This window comes from Lepidochelys olivacea (genome assembly GCF_965140295.1).
Source record: "Lepidochelys olivacea isolate rLepOli2 genome assembly, chromosome: 23".
Lineage (NCBI taxonomy): Eukaryota > Metazoa > Chordata > Testudines > Cheloniidae > Lepidochelys > Lepidochelys olivacea.
In genome coordinates, this window is record NC_140433.1 from 6,037,171 (window position 1) to 6,061,269 (window position 24,099).

Consider the following 24,099-nt stretch of genomic DNA (forward strand, 5'->3'; position numbering starts at 1 on the left):
AGAGACTCGGGGGCACCGAGAGTTATCCTGCAGGGTGAAGCCAGGGCTGGCATAGCTCGGAGGAGGGGGCTGGAGCAGCTCATACCCAGTTACTATCAGCCAGGCTCCCTCACGCTGGAGTTGGGGGGGGACTCACTGTTCTGGGTACCCCGAGAACTGTCACATCAAGTGGAAGGTTTTTCATCTCCCAGGGGGCACTAGGGGGCTGGGTGCCTTAGAGAGGAGATGGGGAGGCAGAGCTGCTGCAGTTCAACCCCCGGCGTGCGGCAGCCCCGAACCCCCTTTGTTCCCCTGTCCTGTCGCATTCACCCCCGGGGCCCCGTTTTCCTCGAGGTGGGCGGATGGACACGCAGCTGATGCCGTGATGAATCAGGGCACTCAGCCCCCGCAGGTCGCTTGCTGCCACCCCACACACAGCAGGGGCAAGAACTTCCCCCATGCCCAGCCCGAGGCACGGCACGTGAGCCTGGCAAGGGCCAACGCCTCGACTCTATGCAGCCACGTGTGTCCATCCACTGGTAGGGAGATTAGAAATAGTCCACCCCCCGCCACTCCCTGTCAGCTTTGATCCAGGTTGGTTCTGGAGCCCAGATGGGGAAGGGGATTGTGAGACAGGCCAGGCAACCCATAGAGATCACAGGCACCAGCATGGCATGCTGCCCTCTGCTTGGCTGGGTAGTGCCATCTCCAAAGGCAAAACCCACCCCTCAGCATGGAAGACAGGTGGCTGCATTCTTATGCTGAGTGGCCCTGCTCTGCAAGGAGCCCAGAGGCATTTCCACCCCCTAGGAACCTCATCAGACCCATCACGGGGGCCACACCCAGCCGGAAGAAACCTTTTTCATCCGTTTCCACCTGCCCAGAGCACATACTCAAGAGCCTGGAGCGTGGCTCAGGGACACATTTGGTGGAAGCCCACTGCCTTGGAAGCAGATGAGCGGCGGTTGGGTTCCAGGGCGGTTACATAAAGTGCATTGTGAGCCTGGGGGAATATGGAGATGGTTCTAGGCCATCGGCCTGGCTAATGACCAGGTGGTCCGTGCTCCAGAAAGATCCTGCACTTCCTAATGAAACTGCACCATCTGGTACAACTGCTCGACTCCAACGCCAGCCGGGAGCATGGTGATCTCCCAGCCTGACCTGCTGGGTAGCACAGAACTGGCCCCAAACCATTCCTAGAGCAGATCTGTTAGAAAACCAGCCAACCGTGATTTAAAAGTAGTTTGGGGCCAGTCCATACATTAGATAACACCTGGACGGGGCGTCCTTAATTTTGCATGGTTCTTTTCATGTCACAAGTGGAGCTTGGAAAATCACTCCCCAAATGTTACATGGTTTAGGGACGGCCCCTTACCCTCACTGCTAAAATATCCAGTCTCAATTCATCTAGCTTCAACCTCCAGCCCTCAGATCCTGCCAGACCTTTGCCTGCTACACTGAAAAGAGCCCATAAGCAAAGTTTTGTTCCCCTGGTAGGTTCTTCTAGACTGGGATCAAGTCACCCCTTAACCTTCTCTCTGTTGAGCTGAACAGATTGAGCTCCTGGCGTCTTTCCCTATAAGGCAGGCGTTCCAGTCCCTCAAGGCCTCTCCCACCCTGTCCAGCAACTGCTGGGCATAATAGGACTAGAGAGGGGGTTCACAAAGCTGGGCCCCAGACCCTGTGCGTCCAGCCAGCCTGGGGCAACCTACCCACAGGTGAGCAGAGCCACCAGGCTGCATTGGACCAGCCTGTCGGTGGCCAGAGGAAGGTGCAAAGATCCCTGCAGGGGGGCAGTTAGCGGATAACCTGCCCTCCGGGAATTCCCTCCGGCCCCCTAGCAGTGGCTGGGTCCTGCCCAGAAGCAGGCTGGTTCACAGCCCTTCAGGGACTAGTTCAGCATTTGCTATTCTGATTCGAGATGTTTGTTAGCCATATAAGCTCCCAGTCCTTTTCAGATGCCCCTCAACTCTTGGGCCTCTGTAGCATCATGTGGCAGGGAGTCCCACTGGCCAACGGAGCATCATGGGAAGCAACCTGGCCTAGATCAGCTTTGAGTTGGCAGCTTTAACTTACAGTGACCCTCCCCTCGGGCCAAACGTTAGGAGGGCGGGTGGCAGCTTACCCTGAGAAACACCAGTTGGGCTAACATTCACATTAGCACAACTCACACGCCCTACAGTGCGGATGCAGGCAAGCTCTGGACAAGCGCGGCTAGTCCTCCAGCACCTTCCCATCATCCCAAGGGCCCAGCCTGGACAGCCAAGGCCCCCCACAACACACTGCGAACAGGGGGCATTTCCCAGAGTGCAGGGGACGTGAAAATCTAGCCAGGGCGGGGGCAGGGACAGACCTCGCTGGCCACAAGGGAGGCTTGGAAATTTCCCCCAAACCTTGTTTTTTGGATGGGTAATTGGGTTAAGAAGTAAATGTAATTGTTCACAAAAGGCATCTGCTTCCTGCAGGCAACTTAGATTTGGTTCATCAAAAAAACCCAGCCCCCCCAGATAATTTCAAGTCAGAGAGGCTCATGGGAGCCGCATACGGCTGCCTCGTTTGCCCATTCCCCTTTATGGGCCAGACTTCCCAAACGAACTTCATTTGCCGCATTGCAGCCAGCGGCCCCTCTCCATGAGCGTGGTGCATCTTGGAAGCCATCACCCAGCCTGGGTCCCGAGGGACAAGGAACGGGAAGCACCCAAACTACAACTCCCATGAGGCACTGCAGCAGGACAGGGCTTTCTGCTCCCCCCGCCTCAGCCTTCCAAATTGACCACAGCAAATGTTGGCCAAAACAATTTTTTTCATTCTTATCCAAATTTTCCCACCAGTTTGCCTCAAGCGTCAAATGGCTCCGCAGCTCCTCCAACATGGGACCTGAGGGGAAGTGAGGCAGCCGCTGCCTGAGTTTGCAGAGAGCCTGAAATAACAGCTCCAGAGGGCTGGACTGCCTGCATCACTTCAACAGGGGCTGCCTCCCACACAACTCTGAACGCCACTAACCCTTTCAAGCCCGGCAGAACGGGGCAGGAGCACGCTCTGAAGAGCTATCAGAGGAAAAGGTCAGCATTAAGATGGTGAATGCATTACCAGTCTTTAATGCCACACGGCTGGGTGGTGGGGGGGACATGATTCATTTTATTCTGGAGGAGGGAGCCAGCTAAGTGGAGGAGGCAATTTCTCTATCTTTCAAAAGCCCTTTTTTGACAGGGGAGGGGACGAGGAAAAAAAAAGAAAAATCACCCCCCGAGTCAGTTTTCCTGTTGTTTAATTTGTTTTCCACTCAACAGTCATTTGAAAAGTCACACATGCACAGAGACAGGCGTATAAATACCAGGCGGAGCTGTGCCCGTGCTGGGGGATCCGGAACCAGATCGGCACCTGGGGACTAGAGCACCACGGGCCGACGGCCTCCTCAGGGCAAGAGGGTGGGGATGCAAATGGGCCCGACGGGGAAGGCAGGGAATGGCCCCCTGATTTCGGACCATGATGCTAGCCGAGAATTGAGGTGTAGCCATTGGCCACATGAGCCCAGTGACACAAGAACTGGTAGGGCCCCACCATGCTTGTGTGTAAGCCAAGAGACTAGGGCTAGGATTTCAAGGCAACTTGTGGTGGGGGGTGGGAGGAAGAGGGGATAAGATCTGTGGGTTCAAATTAAAAGGCCGCAAAAAGGGAGGGAGTGGAACAGTCAGCAGCTGGGGGAGAAGTGCCCCCGACCCTGTTGGTGGGAGCCCAGCACCCGGCTGGATGAGGTTGGAACAATGAGGGGATAAGGCCGTGAAGGAATCAGGACCCCAGGGGGCAAAGAGGCAGGGTGAAAGGCTGCTCTGGCCATTAGCCCCAGTTCCAGGCACGGGTGGGGAGGCTGAGGGCCAGACCCCCAGTTGGCATGTCATTTGGCACCACTGAAGCCATCAGGCCAACTCATTCCAGCTGTGGGGCTGGCCTGGCGGTTACAGAAATGCCCACCCTCCCCTGGAACTGGTCCGCTCCGGCCTGTGGGGAGTGGAGAGCTGGGTTCCTTTGCCCACCAGTCCATACGGGGGTTAGAACTACAGGACGGGACCCCAAAGAGCCGGTGACACTGGCCGATAGCGACCGGAGCCAGGCTGGGGCCAACCCCATGGACAATCCCCCTTCCCCCAAGCAACGTGGCTAGAAGGGGAGGAACCAGCCGACGGCCAGAGGGAGGCCAGCAGCCACCACCCCCTCTCGCTGAGAACCCAGGTGTCTGAGCAGCTTGGCAAAGTCAACTGGTGGCCATCATGCTAAGAAACCCACGGCTACGACAAGCTGCCACTCGGCTTCAGAGAGGCTGCTGCATGTAGGCAAGGATGGGGACAAAGGGGGCTCTCTCGTGGGGGGGGGCATCCCCTCCAGCTCCCTTGCTGCTGTGACCCACTCGCTGGCTCTGAGCAGGGGCAGGGTTGGCTGGTCTCGTGATGGGTTCTACCAGTGGGCCTGCCTCTCTCTCCAGAGGCTGATTTCTTGTCCCCCGATGTGTGTTCATGTGAGCAGCTCGGACTAGAAACGGGACCCCCAGCTGGCGTGACGCTCGCCATGCCAGCCCGCAGGGCCGGGAGCCCTCTCTTGGAGAGGCTAATCAGTGATCAGAACGGGTGCGGTGCCCCCCCGAACGAGGGCATGGGAGGAGCGGGCCCTAGCAGCGGTGGGGGTTTCACAGCTTCAGGCAGCAGAGCCTGGCTCCGATCACACGCTCCTTTCGGTAGGCAGGGGCTGCCACGTGCCCGCTGGCAGCAGGACAGATGGGCTGAGGGGAGCTCTGCTCCGGCAAAGGGGGAAGGAGATTGGGGATGAATCCACCGATGATAACCTACCAGTGCTCACCAAGCAGGTAGGAGCGGCAGATGAGAAGGGCTGGACACGAGGCTAGCAGGAGAATTCACAACCGCTCCCCCCGAAGCCACCAACAAGCTGCAAAGCCGGGGCACAGCAAGGACCCCCTGCCCAGGCAGGTGGGCGGGGCTGGATGCCGTAGTGGCTGGGGGAAGAGGCGATCTGGCCCCGGCCCAGTATAGTTTTGCAGGTGGGTGAGTCGATTTCTTTTGGGATGGGCTGCAGCCAAGATCAGCACCAGACAGCCAGGCAAACAAATCAAACCCCCCCCACACACACGCACACGCACGAGACCTCGTGGGCTCCCGCCCCAGCGCCTGGCCGCCCCACCTCACCTCCCGTCCTCCCGCCTGGCCGCTCGGTCCCTCAGCATGTCGCAGGGCAGCACCCAGTTGTTATCGTGTAGCCCCACCCGGCAGCCCGGCGTGTCCTTGTCCGTGCGCCGACAGCACATCCAGTAGGAGCGTCCGTAAGGCAAGTCGTGGTGGTAGGGCTTGGGGTGCCAGCGGCATAGAGACACGTCCCCCTTCTCGTAGTGCTTCTTGCACTGCTTGCAGGGGTCGTCCCGGTACAGCGGGTCCCTGTTCCAGCGGGAGTCTGTGGCCTGCACGCCGAACGTCTCGATGATGGATTTGAAGTAGTGGCAGGTGCATTTCAAGGCGGCCAGCGACTGGGTGGGGAGGTAACTGAAGATCTTCACCATGATGTGCTCGGGGAGCAAGAGCATGTACTGGCGGGGCTCCAGCAAGCGTTGGATCTTGAAGCGGATCTCCAGGAAGTCGTGGGAGACGTGCCGGTAGAGGCGGCACAGCGAGGTGTCCGAGGCCGCCGGCTCCAGCCCGGGCCCGTCCGGCCACTCCACGCCCCCCTCGCCGTTGTTCTTCTTGCTGTCCAGGAGGGAGCCGGCAGCCTCCCGGGCGTCCTCGGGCCGGGGGGCCTGGGCGTGAAGGAAGAAGAGCTGGCCGGGGGGCGGATCCTCGCAGGCGGAGCACAGCCCATCCGGGGTGGGGGTCCCCACCGTCAGACACACCGTCTCCTCCTTCATGTTCTTGGTGCTGTCCTTGCCGAAGAAGACGCACTGATCCACCACGCCCGTCACCACCACGTCCACGTGGAAGCCGGCCACGCAGTCCCGGGGCGTTGCCGCTGGCCCCCCCAGCTTCTCCCCGGCCCTGCCTTCGGGGCCGGCGTCCAGCTTGCCCGGCAAGGCCTGGCTCTCACCGCAGCTCATCTCCAAGTCGGGCGGCTCGCTGGCCCCATCGCCCTTGGGCGCGGCACTGGACAGCAGGAAGTCCACGTTGTTGGGCAGGGAGTCGCGGGAGGGGCTGATCAGCTGGTAGAGGTCGCAGGTGATCTTGTCCTTGGCATGGGCGCCGGAGCCGGTGGCGGGGCCCCCGGTGCCGCAGCTCATGAACATGCAGTTGGGGCGGGTGCCGGAGCCCACCTCGGGGGGCGAGCGGGGGTCCCGGCTGCTGGAGATGCGGAAGGCGATGCGCACCTCGCCGGGGCTATGCTGGGAGTTGGCCACGCACTCGGCCGTCTCGGAGCACAGTCCGTTCTGCCGCAGGACGCTCCGCTCCTCCTGCTGCGACTCGAAATGGGCCACCGCCTCGGCCACCCGGCTGCAGTCCTGGCCCCCCCCTCCGCCCACCACGTTCTTCTCCCCGTCCGCCTGCTCCTGATCCGCCGAGAGGAACACCACGGGGGAGGGCGGGGCCGCCGGCGCCCCCCCGGGGCAAGGCCGCGAGTAGCTCTGCAGAGCCAGCGCCGTGCGCTGCTCCACCAGGGCCACCATCTCAGCCACGGAGAGCAGGTCCGTGTCGCCGCCTGGCTCAGCGTGGGCCTCCGGGCACAGGTACACGTCCTCCGCCTCCTTGCTGCCCTCCTTATCCTTCCCCGGGCACGGCTTGCCCTTGCTGGGGTCGTGTGAGCGCCGTCGGCGCTTGGCCTTGGAGCTGTCGCTCCCCCATTTGCCCTTGACCTTCATGGTGCTCGCACGGCTGCTGCTGCTGCTGCACTGGTGGGCCACGAAGAAGGCGATCTTCTCCTTGGTGTTGCCTGGCTTGATGACGTACCAGGTGTCCAGCAGCACCCGGCCCTCCTCCCCCTGGCTGGGGCTGGGGGAGACCAGGGGAGGCGGCGGCGGGGCCGGCGGGGTGTTCTCGGAGCAGGCCTCCCCGCTCTCCTCCCCCTCCTTGGCTTTGCAGGCAAAGTCCCCAAAGGGCTTCTTCACCAGGCTGCCGCCGCACGGCTTGTTCTGGGAGTAGGTGCCGAAGGGCCGTGGGCACCACAGCTGGATGTGCGAGAAGGTGTTCTGATCCATCCCGGGCTCATGGCACAGGTGGTGCCCCCCTAGCTCATGGCGCTCTGGTGCCGGACGCCGAGATCTTCACCGGCTCGGAGCCACCTGGAGAAAGGGAGAGACACAGACTGATCAGCGAGGCTGGATGGAAACGAATCGGTCTGCCGTCCTGGGAACCAGCACAGGGGTTCGCCCACTCCAGACTCAAGGATCTAGGAGTATGAGCCAGCCCATAACTAATGCCACATGGCCTCCACCACAGCCCACCGGCAGGAGGGGAGACCGACGTGTCCTGGCCCAGCACCAAACCCCATTGCTGAACCCCCTGCCCCCTCCCATCCTGGCTGCCCATAGGCCCTGGCTTCCCCACAGCGCAGGTCTCTGCTGTCAGTGCAGGTTTCTGTAAGGGGAGGGGTGGCACTGGGGATCGTCCCCTTTAAAGATGGAACAAGCACGCTAGGGGAAGCGGGTTGGGGGCTTCCATTCGCCCAATCTCCTGAGACGAGGAGGAGGGGGCAGCTGGCCAAACGGAAAGGCAGCAAGTTCCTAAGGGGGCAGAGGGAATACATGTTCTCACAGTGTGTCGTGAGCCTGCGGAACTCTCTGCCACAGGACACTGTTAAGACCAAGAGCAAAACAGGATCAGTCGCTACCATGGGGAAAAAAACAGTGCCCAGAGCTAGAACAGCAAGTAATGTGCAAAACAGGACTGGGAACAATCAACCCTTGCAGCTCAAGTTACCGTAACAAAGCTCGCTTGCAATGAGCACTTTGCAGGCATCGACAGCTCAGAAGATGCCCTCCTACCCCACACATGCTGCCCACCCCATCTCCCTGCGCTATGGGGCCTTTCACCCTCCAAAAGTCCCCATGGTGCCTCTCAGTTCAAGTCCTGCTCTTGGTTACAGGCACTACACATCACCACTGAAATACAGCTGCCTCTGGGGCGGAACATGGGAGCTGTTTAACCGCACACAGCCACAGGACAGCGGTGTGGGACAGGAAGTGAAGTATCCCCCATCACACCGAAATGGCAGGACAAGCTCCCAGAGGCACAAGTCTGAATTTTGCACAGACACTGGGGTTAATCCTTCCACTTAGCGCAAAAAACGAAATGGATTTTTTTTTCCAGTGGCCACAGTGTCAGTGTCACGTATTATCGGAAAGACGGTGTCCCCGGCAGCACAGCACGGGCACTGGGGCCAGCCCTGACTGCCAGGGGAGAGGCCCCTACTGAGCCCCCCCTCTGCTCCCTGAAGCACAGCGCCCCCTGGGGCTGGCACTGGGCTCAGCACTGACTGCCAGGGGTGAGCCCTCTACTGAGCCCCCGTCCCGCTCCTTGCGGCACAGCGCCCCCTAGCGCTGCGCTGGGGCATTGGGGTCACCATTGACTGCCAGAGGAGAGCACCAGCCGCGACCTCCTACCCACCTACTAACCAGGCAGACCCTGCCTAACTTGTGACCCCCTCTCTGGGGTCAAGAGGCCAGACGGGGATGAGGCAGGAACTCAGGCCCCAATGAGACTGTACCCCGACGCTCATGCCCACAGTCTGCCCCTGGAGATTCGCTCCCACCTGCCCCCAGGGGCTCATGCCCACAGCCTGCACCCCCCCTACCAGGATGCATTCAGGTATGAAGGAGGGCTGCATCCCTTCCTCTGCAGCCTACAGCCCCCAGGGAAGCGGGACAGAATCACAGGCCACGCCCTCAAGGGAGGACAGGCTACAGGGCCCCCTCCCTGACGCCAGCTCTTCCCATTCGGCCACGCCTGGGCACAGCACAGCCAAGGACCCCTTGCTAGCGAGGACAGCCAGGCACAGAGCCCCCCCGCCACAGGACTGTGGTTAGAGGCTGGCCACCTGCAAGTGACACCAGACAAGAGCACTGGCCCAGGGCCAGCTACGTGCCAGTCAGAGGCTGCCCGTGGCTGGGCTGGGTTCTTCTTGGAGCCGATGCTGCTCCCTACGTGTCCAGCGGAGTAAGTCACTCGCTTCCTGCGAGCACAAGCACAGCCCAGCACGCTCCACAAGGGAAGGGAGACAAGACTTGGCACAGGGACACGGTGACTCCACGGCAGAGTCGGTAGAACCCAAGAGTCCGGACACCTGCCCCCCCCCCACAACTAACCACTAGGCCCCACTCCCCCTCCAGAGCCAAGAAGGCAGGAGTCCTGATTCTCAGCCCCAACAGCTCTAACCACTAGACCCCACTCCCCCCATCCCAGAGCCAAAACCAGAACCCAGTCCTGACTCCCAAGTCCCATGTCTTCACCCCCATTTCCAAATGCTGTGGAAAGAATGGGGGTGAGTTATCCTCAGACCTGATGGTATCTTCATTTGCAAAATAAAATATGAGGGGGACTTAGGAGTTCAGGGCTGGGGGCAGCCAAAGTTGCCTGCTGGACCTAATCTGTTCCTGCAGGGCGGGCCATAGATGGGGTGAGACGCTTTGACCCACCAGAACCAACTGGCTCTTTCAGTATCTCTGGGGGAGCCAGAGCAGGCAGGTGGGGAGGAGAGAGGGGAGGCGGTTTAAAGACGGGTTCTGCTCCTGGGGCTGCATCAAGTTTCACTTATCCCGGGCATGGTCGCAGAAGCGATTGGCGCATCTACCAAATGCCCGCGTCCGAGGCAGCTGCCTGTTCATTGGGATGAGTTTCTGGGAGACAGACTGAACAAAGAACCCACTCCCTGGGCCAGCGGGGCTAGAGATGCACAGAAGAATTAATCAGACCAGGAGCCCATCTACCCTGGTATCCCGGCTCCAAGAGTGGCCTACACCGGCTGCTTCACAGGGAGGTGCAAGAAACCCCCAGTGGACAATTATGGAATAGCTGCTCCCAAAAGACTAACACGGCTGCTCCCAGAAAGTTTCCTCCTTCCACCAACCCACCAGTTAGTGATCAGCTCATTCTCTTAGGCACCAGATCTTAGATCCCTCCGAAACTTACACCTATATCCTACCACATCTATCTGTAGGCGGTGCCTTTATCCACACAGACGCCTAGTCCTTGTCTGGAGCCATCCAAACACTTGCCTTCAACGGGATCATGTGGCAATGAGTTCCACAAGCTCATCAGGCAAAACCTAAACTCCTTTCATTACACATTCAGTTTCGCTATCCTGCCCCTGCTAGGGAGGGGTGGGACTGGGGGAAAGAAACCTGCATTTGACGCTCCACAGGTTGGGGGCACTGCAGGAGCCGGGGGGACAAAGCTCTACTGAGTAGCCGTCTCCACTCCTAAACTCAGGCAGATCAAGGGGTAGCAGTCAGAAGCCCTCACAGGAGCTTGGACCAGTCAAAGGAAGGTGACTTCAAAGCAAGAATTTGAGGGCACGGATGGGCTTACAAGAAAGAAAACATAATGCCAAAGAAAAAAAAAAAATCCGTGTCAACGTGACACTTAAGGTGGCAAATCTGAATACATGGGGAGCCAGGAAAGGCACCCGCCCAGGCTCCCTTGGCCACTCAGCCGTATGGCACGTCCAAAGCACTCAGAGACGGCCAGTGAAACTCCTCCCTGTGCAGTGGGTTACACTGTCAGCAAGACAGAGACCCAGCCTGCCAGGTGTGTGTGGTGGGGAGGGAGGGACACGCAGAAATCCACGCAGCATTGACAGCCATGGGCATCAGCCCAAGAGGCAGGCCAGGGGAGGGCAGCAAGGAGTCTGATCTGCCACTGGAATTAAAAGAGGGAGATGTCAGAGAGTCATTTAAAAGCAAGAGCTGGGGAGCCAATGGGGCAGCTGGAGCATCCCGCCAACACCCCAGGCCAGGCAGACTGCTCCAGCAGATGGGGCCCAGGACTCCTGGGTTCCATTCCTAGCTTTGTCCCTGACTCATTGTGAGACTCTTACCATGTCACTGCCCCTCTGTGCCTCAGTTTCTCCATCTGTAAAATGGGGGTATCAAGCCTTTGGAGAGGTACAGCACAGTGGTTCTAGGTACGGGTAGTGATCAATGGCTCCATATCTAGTTGGCAGCCGGTGTCAAGTGGAGTGCCCCAGGGGTCGGTCCTGGGGCCGGTTTTGTTCAATATCTTCATAAATGATCTGGAGGATGGTGTGGATTGCACTCTCAGCAAATTTGCGGATGATACTAAACTGGGAGGAGTGGTAGATACGCTGGAGGGCAGGGATAGGATACAGAGGGACCTAGACAAATGGGAGGATTGGGCCAAAAGAAATCTGATGAGGTTCAATAAGGATAAGTGCAGGGTCCTGCACTTAGGACGGAAGAACCCAATGCACAGCTACAGACTAGGGACCGAATGGCTAGGCAGCAGTTCTGCGGAAAAGGACCTAGGAGTGACAGTGGACGAGAAGCTGGATATGAGTCAGCAGTGTGCCCTTGTTGCCAAGAAGGCCAATGGCATTTTGGGATGTATAAGTAGGGGCATAGCGAGCAGATCGAGGGACGTGATCGTCCCCCTCCATTCGACATTGGTGAGGCCTCATCTGGAGTACTGTGTCCAGTTTTGGGCCCCACACTTCAAGAAGGATGTGGATAAATTGGAGAGAGTCCAGCGAAGGGCAACAAAAATGATTAGGGGACTGGAACACATGAGTTATGAGGAGAGGCTGAGGGAGCTGGGATTGTTTAGCCTGCAGAAGAGAAGAATGAGGGGGGATTTGATAGCTGCTTTCAACTACCTGAAAGGGGGTTCCAAAGAGGATGGCTCTAGACTGTTCTCAATGGTAGCAGATGACAGAACGAGGAGTAATGGTCTCAAGTTGCAGTGGGGGAGGTTTAGATTGGATATTAGGAAAAACTTTTTCACTAAGAGGGTGGTGAAACACTGGAATGCGTTACCTAGGGAGGTGGTGGAATCTCCTTCCTTAGAGGTTTTTAAGGTCAGGCTTGACAAAGCCCTGGCTGGGATGATTTAACTGGGAATTGGTCCTGCTTTGAGCAGGGGGTTGGACTAGATGACCTTCTGGGGTCCCTTCCAACCCTGATATTCTATGATTCTATGATTCTACTGTTATGCTGAGGGTCCACAGACCATGCCCACCCCAGCAATTGGAGTCCATGGGACTCACTGCCACTGGCCAGAGCGGCCTGCAAGCCGGCCTTCCACTGGGCTCTGGAGGGAGCATAGCTGGCGGCGCCCTTAGGATCACAGACAGGCGCTGCCATAACGGATCAGAGCAGCGGAGAAAGGCATCGAGTCCTTCGCAAGGCCACGGCCAGCACCAGACGCTCCCAGAAACCTGAGTGGAGAACGTGCAATACCCGGCCCACGGCGGCAGGCTCTGCCTAACCCGGGGCAGCGCAGGGCTGGCTTTGGCTCTGAAGCCCATACAGCCAGCCAGCCCAGCAGGACCAGGTTTGACTCCCGCCCTTCAGGCAGCGTTATTTTAACCATGCACAGAGCAGCATGATCCTGATGGACAGGGGATGGGACAGGCCCCAAACCTGCTCCCCGAGGGCTTATCTGCTGGGCCCTTTCATCCACACCACCCTAAAACTTGGGAGGTGCCACACTGCAGGCAGGAGAGTGGTTTGGGGGTGGGGGATGAGGGTACCACTTGGACCCCCTCTCAGACCTTGCCCGATTTCCCCCTTGCCTCTCCCAAGCTGACTTGCTTTTCAAGCTCAGAGGGGCTGGTTGTTGCACCTGTCCGCCCCACCCTGAGGGATCCCGGGTCTCAGGTGGGGCATCCCCCCCCCCCCCAAGAGGAGCAATGCATTTCCCCTCCCCTTTCGCTGGTTCTGGCACGGATTGGATTTGGGAGGGGGGGGGGTCCCTTTGAAGTTAAAAACAAACAAACGGCTCTGGTACTAAAAGCCAGAATTTGGGAAGAAACCAACCCCAGGGATCAGGCCCATGCCAGAGATCCAGCTGGGCCTGCCTCAGCTTCCTGCCAGGGTCTAATAGGGACCCAGCCCCCGGAGCTGGGGGGCAGGGAGGGGGGATCTGGCGGATACCGCACAGCGCTGGGAGCTTCACCACACAGCCCCCCCTCCCGGGGGGGGCAACCTTGGGCAAGTCACTTAGTCGCCGCGTGCCTCAGTTTCCCCCCTCACCTGTAGAACGGGGCTAATCCACCTTCGGGGGGGGGGTGGAGCTGCACCCCCACGGCACAACAGGCCTAGGCCGGGGGCGGCTCGGCCCCAGGCAGGAAGAGGCGAGTGAGGAGCCCGGCGTGTGCCCCGCGAGGCGGGCCCCGGCGAGGGTTCAAAGCCCGAGCCCCCAGCGCGCCCTCAAGCCCCCCCCGCCCCGCCCCCCCTTACCCGAGCCCCCCAAGGCCGGGGGGTCCGATCCGCGCCCGATCCCAGCTGCGGCCCCCTCCCTGCTGGGGCCCGGCCAGCCACAGGTTGCAGCGCAGCCTCCGCGCGGGGCGGGGGGGGGCCGGCACCGGAGCCACCCAGGGCTGGGCCGTGCCGGCATCTGCTCCCCAAGGGCCGCCGCGCTCCGGCTGCCAGGGGGCGCCTGGTCCTTAAAGGGGCCGCGCCCCCATCACTCGGGCCCGCCGGTCCCTACAGTACAATAGGGGCCTTTGATCCCGACCTCCCCCCCCTCCGCCCGCCCGCTCCAGCCATTTGTTGACAGACATATGCATGGCGCTGGCAGCCAATCAGAAGGCCGAGTTTGGGGCATGCCCATATATGGCTGACAGCAGAACCTCAGCCTACCCAGAGGCTTCCTGGTTAGGGAGCGTGGCGCTCTTCCCCAGCCTGGCCGCAGGCGCAGGGCCGGGCCGCGGGAGGGTGAGGGATTATCCCAGGAGCGGAACACATGGAGAATCCAGCGCCAACGCCCCCTCCTTGGCCTCGGCGCCAGCCTGGAGACACAGCTTGCCCTGCCAACACCCGCCCGGCCAGGGAGGGTCTGCCTGCCACCCTCTGGCTTCGGATGAAGCCTCACTAGGACGGGGGTCACGCGTCTGCTCACCGCGGAGCGGGGTCGGGTGACCTCGAGGTGAAAGTCTCCGGCAGGACCCCCTCTGTGAGCCATGTGCAGCTCTCAGCGCTCCTGGGTCAGGGCAGAGTTGGAAGCAGGAGCCCAGGGGGCCGGGGACAGCAGCACAGACCAAACCCCAGTTCTGCTCCCACGGGCAGCAGAGGCAGCATCCAAATTTTAGGGTCTTTCCCCATCTCGGTTTCCTGGAGCTCCCTGGTTCGGTTTGGCAAGCCAGCTGGGGACGCAGCAGGCAAACCTCCCCTGGAAAGCTGGGGGCCTTATCTCTTCATGGTCCACACGCGACCTGATGCCGCAACGTCCGCCTGACTCTGCAGACAGCCTGGGAGGATGGCGAGGTGTGATCCGCCCAGCACTTGCATTCTGGCCCAGTGCATGTTAATTGTAGAAGGGAACGCCGCTGGGATCACCCAGCCCGACCTCCTGCATAACCCAGAGCAGAGAATGTACCCAGCAGATAGTAATTTTGGGGGTGCTAGAAATAGACACACCCCAGCTGCTGGAAAGACTCCAAGCAAAGGAGAATCCTCCAGCCCGTTATCCTGGTGGTGTGCTGGGGTGTCCTCTTTCCCCTACCAGCCTTTCTGCAGCAGCAGATACACTCCTTGGCCTCAGGGCTGACGCCACCTTCATACTGCTTATGCTCATACTCCATCCACGGGGAGCTAGATCCACTGCATGAGCCCGCAAATCTTGGCTGTACGGCAACACCCGGCAGGGCTGGACTCTACGACACACACCTAGCTCCCCTTGTCCTGCAGCCACCATCCCACCCACGCACGGAGGGAGCCCGGATTAGAACCCTGGTCCTTTCGCTCTGTAAACACTTGACCTCCTGGAGCCGGCAGCAGTAAAATCTCCTTTTCCCTCTCTAGGCCACGCACAAGCCCCCAGTGGGATTACACAGTCTCTGTCCATCAGACCAATCCCTCCAATGCGGCCACACAGAAACGGCAGAGCCAGAGGTAGGATGTACCCTGAACAAGGAGGCTTCCAGGTCTCCGTGCCTGTATTAATTGTACCCCCCCCCCCGGCCCATGTCTGGGCACACCTCTGAGCTCCAAAGAAACCCCTGCTTCCCGGGATGATGAAGGGGTAGCGGAAGAGCCGCAGCCAGGCCGGCCTGGCTGGAGAGATGTTGGCGGACATGGAACTTTGCATGACTTCAGTCCCGATCAGTCTGGGACTTTGGTGTCCCTTTCTGGGCATCTTTCCATTGGAAACTCACCCGAAGAGGGCACAGACTGCGAGCGGGTCCGGGGCACATGCTGCCCCTGGAGCTGCACAGTGGCTCTGTGGAAGGGGGAGACGCTGGCGGCTTGGGGTCGCCACAAAGCAAAGGCAAAGATACGCAAGGAAAGGAGGAGCAGGTCGATTACGGCCTGAACACCAGCTTATGGAGAATTGCCACCCAAGCCCCTTCAGCGCCCAGCCAATGCTTCTAGAGAAACCTCTGCAAAAAATTCATCATCCTCACACCCCAGCTTGGAGGCACCAGGTCCCCCAGCAAGTCCGTGGCTGAGCCAGGGTTAGACCCAGTGCCCTCTCCTCCTGAGATTCTCGCCATTACAGTAGCACCCAGTGGTGGTGGATCAGCTCCCCAGCGTGGTAGGCAAGTAACAAAGACAGAGCCCTGGAGAGCTCACTGTGTAGGTATGACGGCCACTTGTTTGCCAAGAGGGGCTAGTCAGGAAAAAATCTGAACAGGACACAAACAAAGCCTTAGAAGACATCTCCACCCGCTCCCAAATACAACACCCCCTGTGCCGGCTTCCCCTGTTCCAACATCCCCGCTTCCTTTCACTAGTTTTCTTCCTCTCTCCAAGTCCAATTCAAAGTTGCCCTGAATTTTCACTGCTCTCTGGGCTTCCTCCATCCCCAACTTTCCTCCAAGTCGGGTCTGCTCCTGTGCCGTAAGAACCGCAACTCAGAGGAAAGGAACCGAGAAGCAGCTAGGGCTGGAGAGGCAGGCTAGAGAGGAAAGCAAATGACGGAGGCAAGATGGTCCCAGGTGAGCCTAGTGTAGACGCAGTATTCTGGACCCCCAAGTTCTCAACGCCAGGAGTTATGACAAGGCGCAAGATCTCAGCAGGGCAAGGACTGGGCCAGTGAGTTCTGCGACACCCCTTTAAGCCAAGCTGGTGCCATCTGCCCATCTCCCTTGCCTTTAGGCACCTCCTGAGCGTTTCACTTCTGCAACAGAGTTACCAATTTGAGATGTTCCCTTGCCTTCCTGCACTGATTGACAAGCTGCATTTAAAGGGACAGCAGCTCCTGGTACACAGGCAAGCAGCTCAGGGAGGAGTGTCTGGGATGCCTGAGAGGAGAGGGCTCCATAGATCTAAGAACTGAAACACTCCCCCCCAAAAGACCTTGCAAGGGCAGAGCCGACACCCTAAGCTTCCAAGTGAGGGGGATTTACCAGCTCTGCTCTGCACATCTGGCTCCTCGCCCGCCACTCCAGGGCGGGTCCCCCCATGACCACAGCTGGCTGCCAACACCTGTAGCCAGCTGCATAGTTAGATCAGACAGGAAGCTGCCTGAGCATCCCAGCTCTGCTCTCAAACTCAGCCCAGGTCCCCCCAAGCTCCAGCAATCAATGAATTTCCGGCATGCCCATTGCTGCAGCGTCTCGCTGCTTCTCCATAGCTGGGCACCCAGCGGGAAGTGGGCTCCCAGCTCTAGGAACGGGGTGGCTGAAAGCAGCAGATGCAGCATGAGAGGTGTAGCGCTTTCTGCTGCAGTCCTAGAACAATGCTCATGATTTGCTGTGTTTTCAAAGCCTTGGTCCTGCGGCCACCTCTCCTCAACCCAAAGCCCGCCATTCAGACGACCCACCCCTGGACATGTCAGAGACTGTGATGAAGAGGGTGTTATAAGTACCAGATGGAGGGATAGCATCATGCCCCTTGCAGTTAGGCCTAACGCTTCAAAGCAAAGGGATCCTCTCTCTCCAGTATCTCAGCTGCCCCAAACTGCACGATGACAAACGCCACCTCCTTGCACAAGATCATCTTAGCCCAGAGTTTCGATTAGCCTCAATCCCAGCCACACCTACAGGAGCGTCTGACTCTGCTGAACCTGGGCTGGTCTTGTGATGCTCAGCAGAGGCCTTTCCTCACCAGGTGACAATTGTTTTATAGCCAGGGCGTAGGTAGGAATTTGACATTTACGAACTCCCACCCATTTGATGCACGCATCCGCATGCCCCATCAGCTCCCCAGGGATCTAGCACACAGGGGCTGGAGAGCAGAAGGGTGGTGCAAAGCTGGAGATCAAAAATGGTAACCCCAGGGCATATCTCTGAGCATACTTAACACACCATGTGTCATTCATCTGTGGAACGCACTGCAGCAGGGTATTACCGAAGCAAAGAACTCAGAAAGGGATTAGGCATTTAAAGGTAAGGAAAGCATCCACTAGGATTAAAGTCACAAGGGCTAGTGAACCTCGAGTACCAGCGCATTTGCCAAACAGTTTGATCTAGCTCAGGTATTTCCAGGGAGCCCTTCAACACCAGTTTTTTGAGGGCAGGAAGGAGGGTATCCCCCCTCTCCAGTGGTGACAGTGGTACAGTACTATCTGATTGGTCAGTTGAATAGTGGGGGAGGAGGGGTTTACCTCTTCCTGAACCAATTAGGACAGGCTACCGCTGGAATCAGGACTGAACTGGAACCGACCAACGGTGCAGCTAGCCCAGTGCCCCACCTCCTGCAGTAGCAGAAGAGGCCAAAAGGACATCTAGGTGCAGAAATGTCCAGAGAAATGAACTCACAAGCTCGACTCCGAGCTCCAGGAGAATATGCTGGAGTCAGAACTCCTGGGTTCCGCTCCCAGCTATGGCATCAACTTGAGAAAGCCCCTTCCTGTCCCTGAACTTCAGTTTCCCCATCCATAAAAGGGGATAATACCTGCCTTGCAGGAGGCTGGCCAGGCCTGGCTGATGAGTATTTGCAGCAAAGGTCCTGAAGCAGAGCAAATGCTGGTTGCTATTTGGACAGTCCCCTTCCTCCAACTGAGGAGCGGATTCCCCTTTTGGGCCAGCACTTCCCCAGGGCTTTCCTGGGAAACCCATTAGCATCAGCGTGCCTTCCTCCTTCCAGCTAACCTCATGACCCCAGGCCAAACCAGAGGGTTAGTGCGCGTACGAACCCCGCCTCCAGTCAGAAAACCCGCTTCCCACTGGGAAATGCCCTCAGATCATCCAGCTTGAGCGCCTCAGGACTCGGCCAGAAGGCAGCACCTTTGCCTAGTCTGAAATACAAGCTGGATTCCAGGAACATTTCAAGCTCTTTTGATTTGTTTGTGTAAGGCCTACACAACCCATTCATGCTTCGGGGGCAGCACCCGCCTCTCAAACCCCAGCCCAACTGTGGGGCATGGACGAAGCAAGCTGAGCTATGAAGGAGGAAGCACACACACAAAAAAGTCTAATTTCTCTGTACACATGGCGTGGGGTGGAGGAACTGTTTACGGCATTTCTATCCCGCTGATTCTTGTTTGTACCTGAGCAGCTCAGATGAGTTGACCCCCATGTCCCAAGTGGAATGAACTCTGAGGCCAAGATGCAGGTTAGCCTGGCATGAGGCTGTTACCTGGTTCACCTCCCAGTTGTTATACTGAGCTTCTTTCCTTTCGCCTCCTCGCCTGCTGCCTCGAGAACTCACCAGCCATACATCCTCACCAAACGTGGCTACCCCACTTTGGACCCTGGCGCTCCACTTGATCCCACCCTTGTCAATACATTACTAAGCATTAGGTGGTGTTTTTTCAGACAAAGTGCTCCAGGAGGTAGGGCAACTGGGGTCTCCATTATACAGATGAGAGAAATCAATGAGCAGAAATTAAGTGACATTGCCTCGGCGGCAGAAGAATAGAAAGAACCCAAGTGTCCTGCTCTAACCACTGCATCACATTGCCTCTGCTCCATTTCACACTCTCCACTCCAACAGCTTAAAGACCAATTTTTGTGGGGATGGATTACATGTACTCTCAGATTAGAGGGGGCAGTGCAGTGCCAAACAAGGGGTGACAGAAGCTGCAGGGGCCATGTTTGTCTTGGGAATATGGCCAAGAAGCTGAGAGGGAGGGGAGGGTTGCCAGAAGTGGAGGAGGCCATGTTTGTTATGGGCACATGGACAGGAGGCTGAGGTCAGTTTCCAGACTCCCAGGATTTATATAATTACTGTACAGTTATTGAGAAACAACCACACAACTGTCATGCAAATCAGACCTCCACGGCCAATCCTCCCTCTGTCTGACCAGCCACTGGGTTAAAGCCAGCAGGGCCCATCCTGACCCAGACCAGATGGCCCAGAAGCCCAGGTGTGCAGCCCCTGCTCAGGGAACTGCACAATTGGTGTACAGGTAACTGTACAGCCCCTCCAATCATAGAATCATAGAATATCAGGGTTGGAAGGGACCTCAGGAGGTCATCTAGTCCAACCCCCTGCTCAAAAGCAGGACCCATTCCCAATTAAATCATCCCAGCCAGGGCTTTGTCAAGCCTGACCTTAAAAACTTCTAAGGAAGGAGATTCCACCACCTCCCTAGGCAACGCATTCCAGTGTTTCACCACCCTCCTAGTGAAAAAGTTTTTCCTAATATCCAACCTAAACCTCCCCCACTGCAACTTGAGACCATTACTCCTTGTCCTGTCCTCTTCCACCACTGAGAATAGTTTAGAACCATCCTCTCTGGAACCACCTCTCAGGTAGTTGAAAGCAGCTATCAAATCCCCCCTCATTCTTCTCTTCCGCAGATTAAACAATCCCAGTTCCCTCAGCCTCTCCTCATAAGTCATGTGTTCCAGACCCCTAATCATTTTTCTTGCCCTTCGCTGGACTCTTTCCAATTTATCCACATCCTTCTTGTAGTGTGGGGCCCAAAACTGGACACAGTACTCCAGATGAGGCCTCACCAATGTCGAACAGAGGGGGACGATCACGTCCCTCGATCTGCTCGCTATGCCCCTACTTATACATCCCAAAATGACATTGGCCTTCTTGGCAACAAGGGCACACTGCTGACTCATATCCAGCTTCTCGTCCACTGTCACCCCTAGGTCCTTTTCCGCAGAACTGCTGCCTAGCCATTCGGTCCCTAGTCTGTAGCTGTGCATTGGGTTCTTCCGTCCTAAGTGCAGGACCCTGCACTTATCCTTATTGAACCTCATCAGATTTCTTTTGGCCCAATCCTCCAATTTGTCTAGGTCCCTCTGTATCCTATCCCTGCCCTCCAGCGTATCTACCACTCCTCCCAGTTTAGTATCATCCGCAAATTTGCTGAGAGTGCAACCCACACCATCCTCCAGATCATTTATGAAGATATTGAACAAAACCGGCCCCAGGACCAACCCCTGGGGCACTCCACTTGACACCGGCTACCAACTAGACATGAAGCCATTGATCACTACCCGTTGAGCCCGACAATCTAGCCAACTTTCTACCCACCTTATAGTGCATTCATCCAGCCCATACTTCTTTAACTTGCTAACAAGAATACTGTGGGAGACCGTGTCAAAAGCTTTGCTAAAGTCAAGATACAATACATCCACTGCTTTCCCTTCATCCACAGAACCAGTAATCTCATCATAGAAGGCGATTAGATTAGTCAGGCATGACCTTCCCTTGGTGAATCCATGCTGACTGTTCCTGATCACTTTCCTCTCATGCAAGTGCTTCAGGATTGAATCTTTGAGGACCTGCTCCATGATTTTTCCGGGGACTGAAGTGAGGCTGACTGGCCTGTAGTTCCCAGGATCCTCCTTCTTCCCTTTTTTAAAGATTGGCACTACATTAGCCTTTTTCCAGTCATCCGGGACTTCCCCCATTCGCCACGAGTTTTCAAAGATAATGGCCAATGGCTCTGCAATCACAGCCGCCAGTTCCTTTAGCACTCTCGGATGCAACTCATCCGGCCCCATGGACTTGTGCACGTCCAGCTTTTCTAAATAGTCCCTAACCACCTCTTTCTCCACAGAGGGCTGGCCATCTATTCCCCATGTTGTGATGCCCAGCGCAGCAGTGTGGGAGCTGACCTTGTTCGTGAAGACAGAGGCAAAAAAAGCATTGAGTACATTAGCTTTTTCCACATCCTCTGTCACTAGGTTGCCTCCCTCATTCATTAAGGGGCCCACACTTTCCTTGGCTTTCTTCTTGTTGCCAACATACCTGAAGAAACCCTTCTTGTTACTCTTAACATCTCTCGCTAGCTGCAGCTCCAGGTGCGATTTGGCCCTCCTAATTTCATTCCTACATGCCCGAGCAATATTTTTATACTCTTCCCTGGTCGTATGTCCAACCTTCCACTTCTTGTAAGCTTCTTTTTTATGCTTAAGATCCGCTAGGATTTCACCGTTAAGCCAAGCTGGTCGCCTGCCATATTTACTATTCTTTCGACACATCGGGATGGTTTGTCCCTGTAACCTCAACAGGGATTCCTTGAAATACAGCCAGCTCTCCTGGACTCCTTTCCCCTTCAATTGGCTGAAAGCATGTCTACACTGAAAACACTGCACCGATGCAGCTATTCCACTGTAGCACTTAAGTGAAGACACTCTGACGCCGACAGGAGAGAGTTCTCCCGTCGGCACAGTTAATCCACCTCCCCGGGAGGCAGCAGCTATGTCAGTGGAAGAAGGTCTCCCATCAGCATAGTGCTGTCTACACAGGGGGTTAAGGTCAATATAATGACGTGGCTCAAGGGTGTGGATTTTTCACACCCCAAGTGATATAGTTACACTGACGTAGGTCTGCAGCGTAGACCAGGCCTGAGGAAAATTCAGTGCCAGTATCCTGCGTAATCCACTCACCATCCCTTCCCTAGCTACTGTGGGGCTAATTGACACTCCGCCACAGCTTCATTTACAGAGAAACGGCAGCTGCCCCAGCTCCCCACAGCCCTGCACTCGGTCCTACTCAGCACCCCATCCTCAGAGTCACAGGGCTCCTGACCACACCATGCTCAGCACAGTCTGCAGCTCACCGTGATGACACCCCTTCGGGGAGCCCACCCACCTTTGCAGCCCTGCCTTTTGAAGATCGGTTTCAAACTCCCTAGGACAGCCTCAGCATAGGATGGGAAGACCAGTGAGTTTGATCACACCTGAGCCATTCCCGCTCCAGGCCTGCACCTTGCAATAGCTCTGAGTGCTTTCCCCAGCCCTAGTTTTAAAGGCCCCAATTGGGGAGAGGCCTCCGCAGTCAGAGACATCTGATGGGTGAGAAGCTTCCCTTCATACTCAACCTAAATTTCATTTAATCCCCTTACCACTCATTATACCCATCTGTAACAGCCTAAATTAGTCCTTTCCCTCCTTGGGCGTTTCAGCAATTCAGGGCTTAATTCGTAATCCCACCTTGCTACTTTACACTTTTCACGAGTAGATCTCTAACTGTTTTACAGAGAATGTTAGAATCCTTTCCCCCGTTTTACAGATGGGAAACCAAGGCACCTAGAGGGCCGTGACTTGGCCCAAAGTCATCCAGCAGGACAGTGGCAGAGCCAGAAAAAGGCATCCTGACTCCCACTCCTGTGCTCTATCCACTAGACCCCATTGCCCTCCACCCCCCCGATCCTGCAGGGAACTCCCTGCCAGTAGACCACTTCATCCGCATGGAGCTGTAGGAAAAACTGAGGTCTTAGTCTTCATTTAGCCAAGCTAAATATTTGATTCTCAGCGTCGCTGCCCCGTACATCAATCCTTTCAGCTCCCTGTGGCTGAATTCCCTCCAATGCATTAATAGCTTTCTGGTAAGGAGGTGCCCAAAGCAGAACAAAGGATCCCAGGTGAGGTCTCCCCAGAGCTGTACACAGGGGGTCCCCCCTGCAATGGGATGGCTCTCTGGGTGCCGCTTCACAACTGGATCCTTGTTATTAATCATGATGCTTAGTACGGTCGTATCTAAAGACCAACCAAGAACAGGGCCCCGTTGTACAAGGTGTTGTATAAACAGATGGCCCTTGCCCCAAAACGCTTAAACTGAACCAGACCAGACAGACAAACCCCCACCTCATTCGCTGCCCACCAGCGGGAAACCACTTGCCAATGAGCAGGGATGAGAGGAGGTTCGGGTTTCTGGAGGCACAAGTCCCCACCACACCCTGCATTACTGATGGAAACCAGTGACCGGGTCATGCGGGGGCAGGGGTAGGAAGGGGCTTGCAGGCCACCAAGGAAGCGCCAGCCTGGTAGGGCCTTGACCACAGGATGCTCAGTGAGCGACACACACGTAAGGGCAAGCTCATGCTCAAATAAATTGGTTAGTCTCTAAGGTGCCACAAGTCCTCCTGTTCTTTTTGGCACAGTCCTTGTAACTCACCGTCAAAAGTCAGACCCTCCCCTACCTATCCCCCTCCTCTACCCCGTCCCCCAGGAGCCCCTCCCCTCTGCCCCAGATCCCCCACAGCTCATCCCTTCGGCCCATGAGCCCCCACCCCCACAGCCTCTAACCCCAGCCCGGCCTGCCCTCCCAGCCCCCTCCCTATACGCCCCTCCCCCAACCCTCCCAGCCCCATCCCCTATATCCACAGCCCCCACCCCCACAGCCTCTAACCCCAGCCCAGCCTGCCCTCCCTATACGCCCCTCCCCCACCCTTCCAGCCCCAGCCCCTGCCCGCCCCTCCCCCACACCTCTCCTCGCTCCCCAGCTCTTACCCCAGGGCAGGGGCCAGGCGCGCTGCCCCCTCCCCCAGCAGCAGCTCCTCCTCCTCCTCCTCCTCCTCCCAACGCTTCCGGGTTGCACTGCGCAGGCGCTCCCGGGGTCTGCAGACCCAGGGGCTCCCCGCCGCCGCCCCGCCCTGCATTCTGGGGGCTGTAGTCTCTGGTCCAACCAGGGGCATCCTGGGGGCTGTAGTCTCGGTTCCAACCAGGGGCATCCTGGGGGCTGTAGTCTCGGTTCCAACCAGGGGCATCCTGGGGGCTGTAGTCTCTGGCCCTCTCCTCACAGCCCCTCCCCGTACTGGGCTACCTCGAAGCATAGAAGATCAGGGCTGGAAGGGACCTCAGGAGGTCACCTAGTCCAACCCCCGG

At 57.5% G+C, this 24,099-nt stretch overlaps 2 protein-coding genes across 4 annotated transcripts in view; both read right to left on the reverse strand.

The window, feature by feature from the left end:
• The window catches only part of LOC311511711 (peptidoglycan-recognition protein 2-like), a 253,171-nt gene that overhangs the window by 200,402 nt on the left and 28,670 nt on the right, over positions 1–24,099 (reverse strand). The window lies entirely within an intron of this gene.
• On the reverse strand, positions 3,231–23,805 carry FBXO46 (F-box protein 46). 3 transcript variants are annotated; one of them, XM_084612327.1, is made up of 2 exons: positions 23,725–23,805; positions 3,231–7,246 (listed from the first exon to the last, which is right to left on the reverse strand). In XM_084612327.1, exon 2 carries the CDS (start codon positions 7,160–7,162, stop codon positions 5,171–5,173), a length of 1,992 nt encoding a protein of 663 aa, XP_084468453.1. In that variant the 5' UTR covers positions 7,163–7,246; positions 23,725–23,805; the 3' UTR covers positions 3,231–5,170. The 3 variants fall into 3 exon arrangements, with proteins under 3 accessions (XP_084468453.1, XP_084468452.1, XP_084468454.1); XM_084612326.1 differs by lacking the exon at positions 23,725–23,805 and adding an exon at positions 13,379–13,649; XM_084612328.1 differs by lacking the exon at positions 23,725–23,805 and adding an exon at positions 13,172–13,322.

What these genes read in the sequence shown, in the direction of transcription:
- FBXO46 (XM_084612327.1), bottom strand. Translation starts at nt 7,162, where the DNA reads ATGGATCAGAACACCTTCTCGCACATCCAGCTGTGGTGCCCACGGCCC.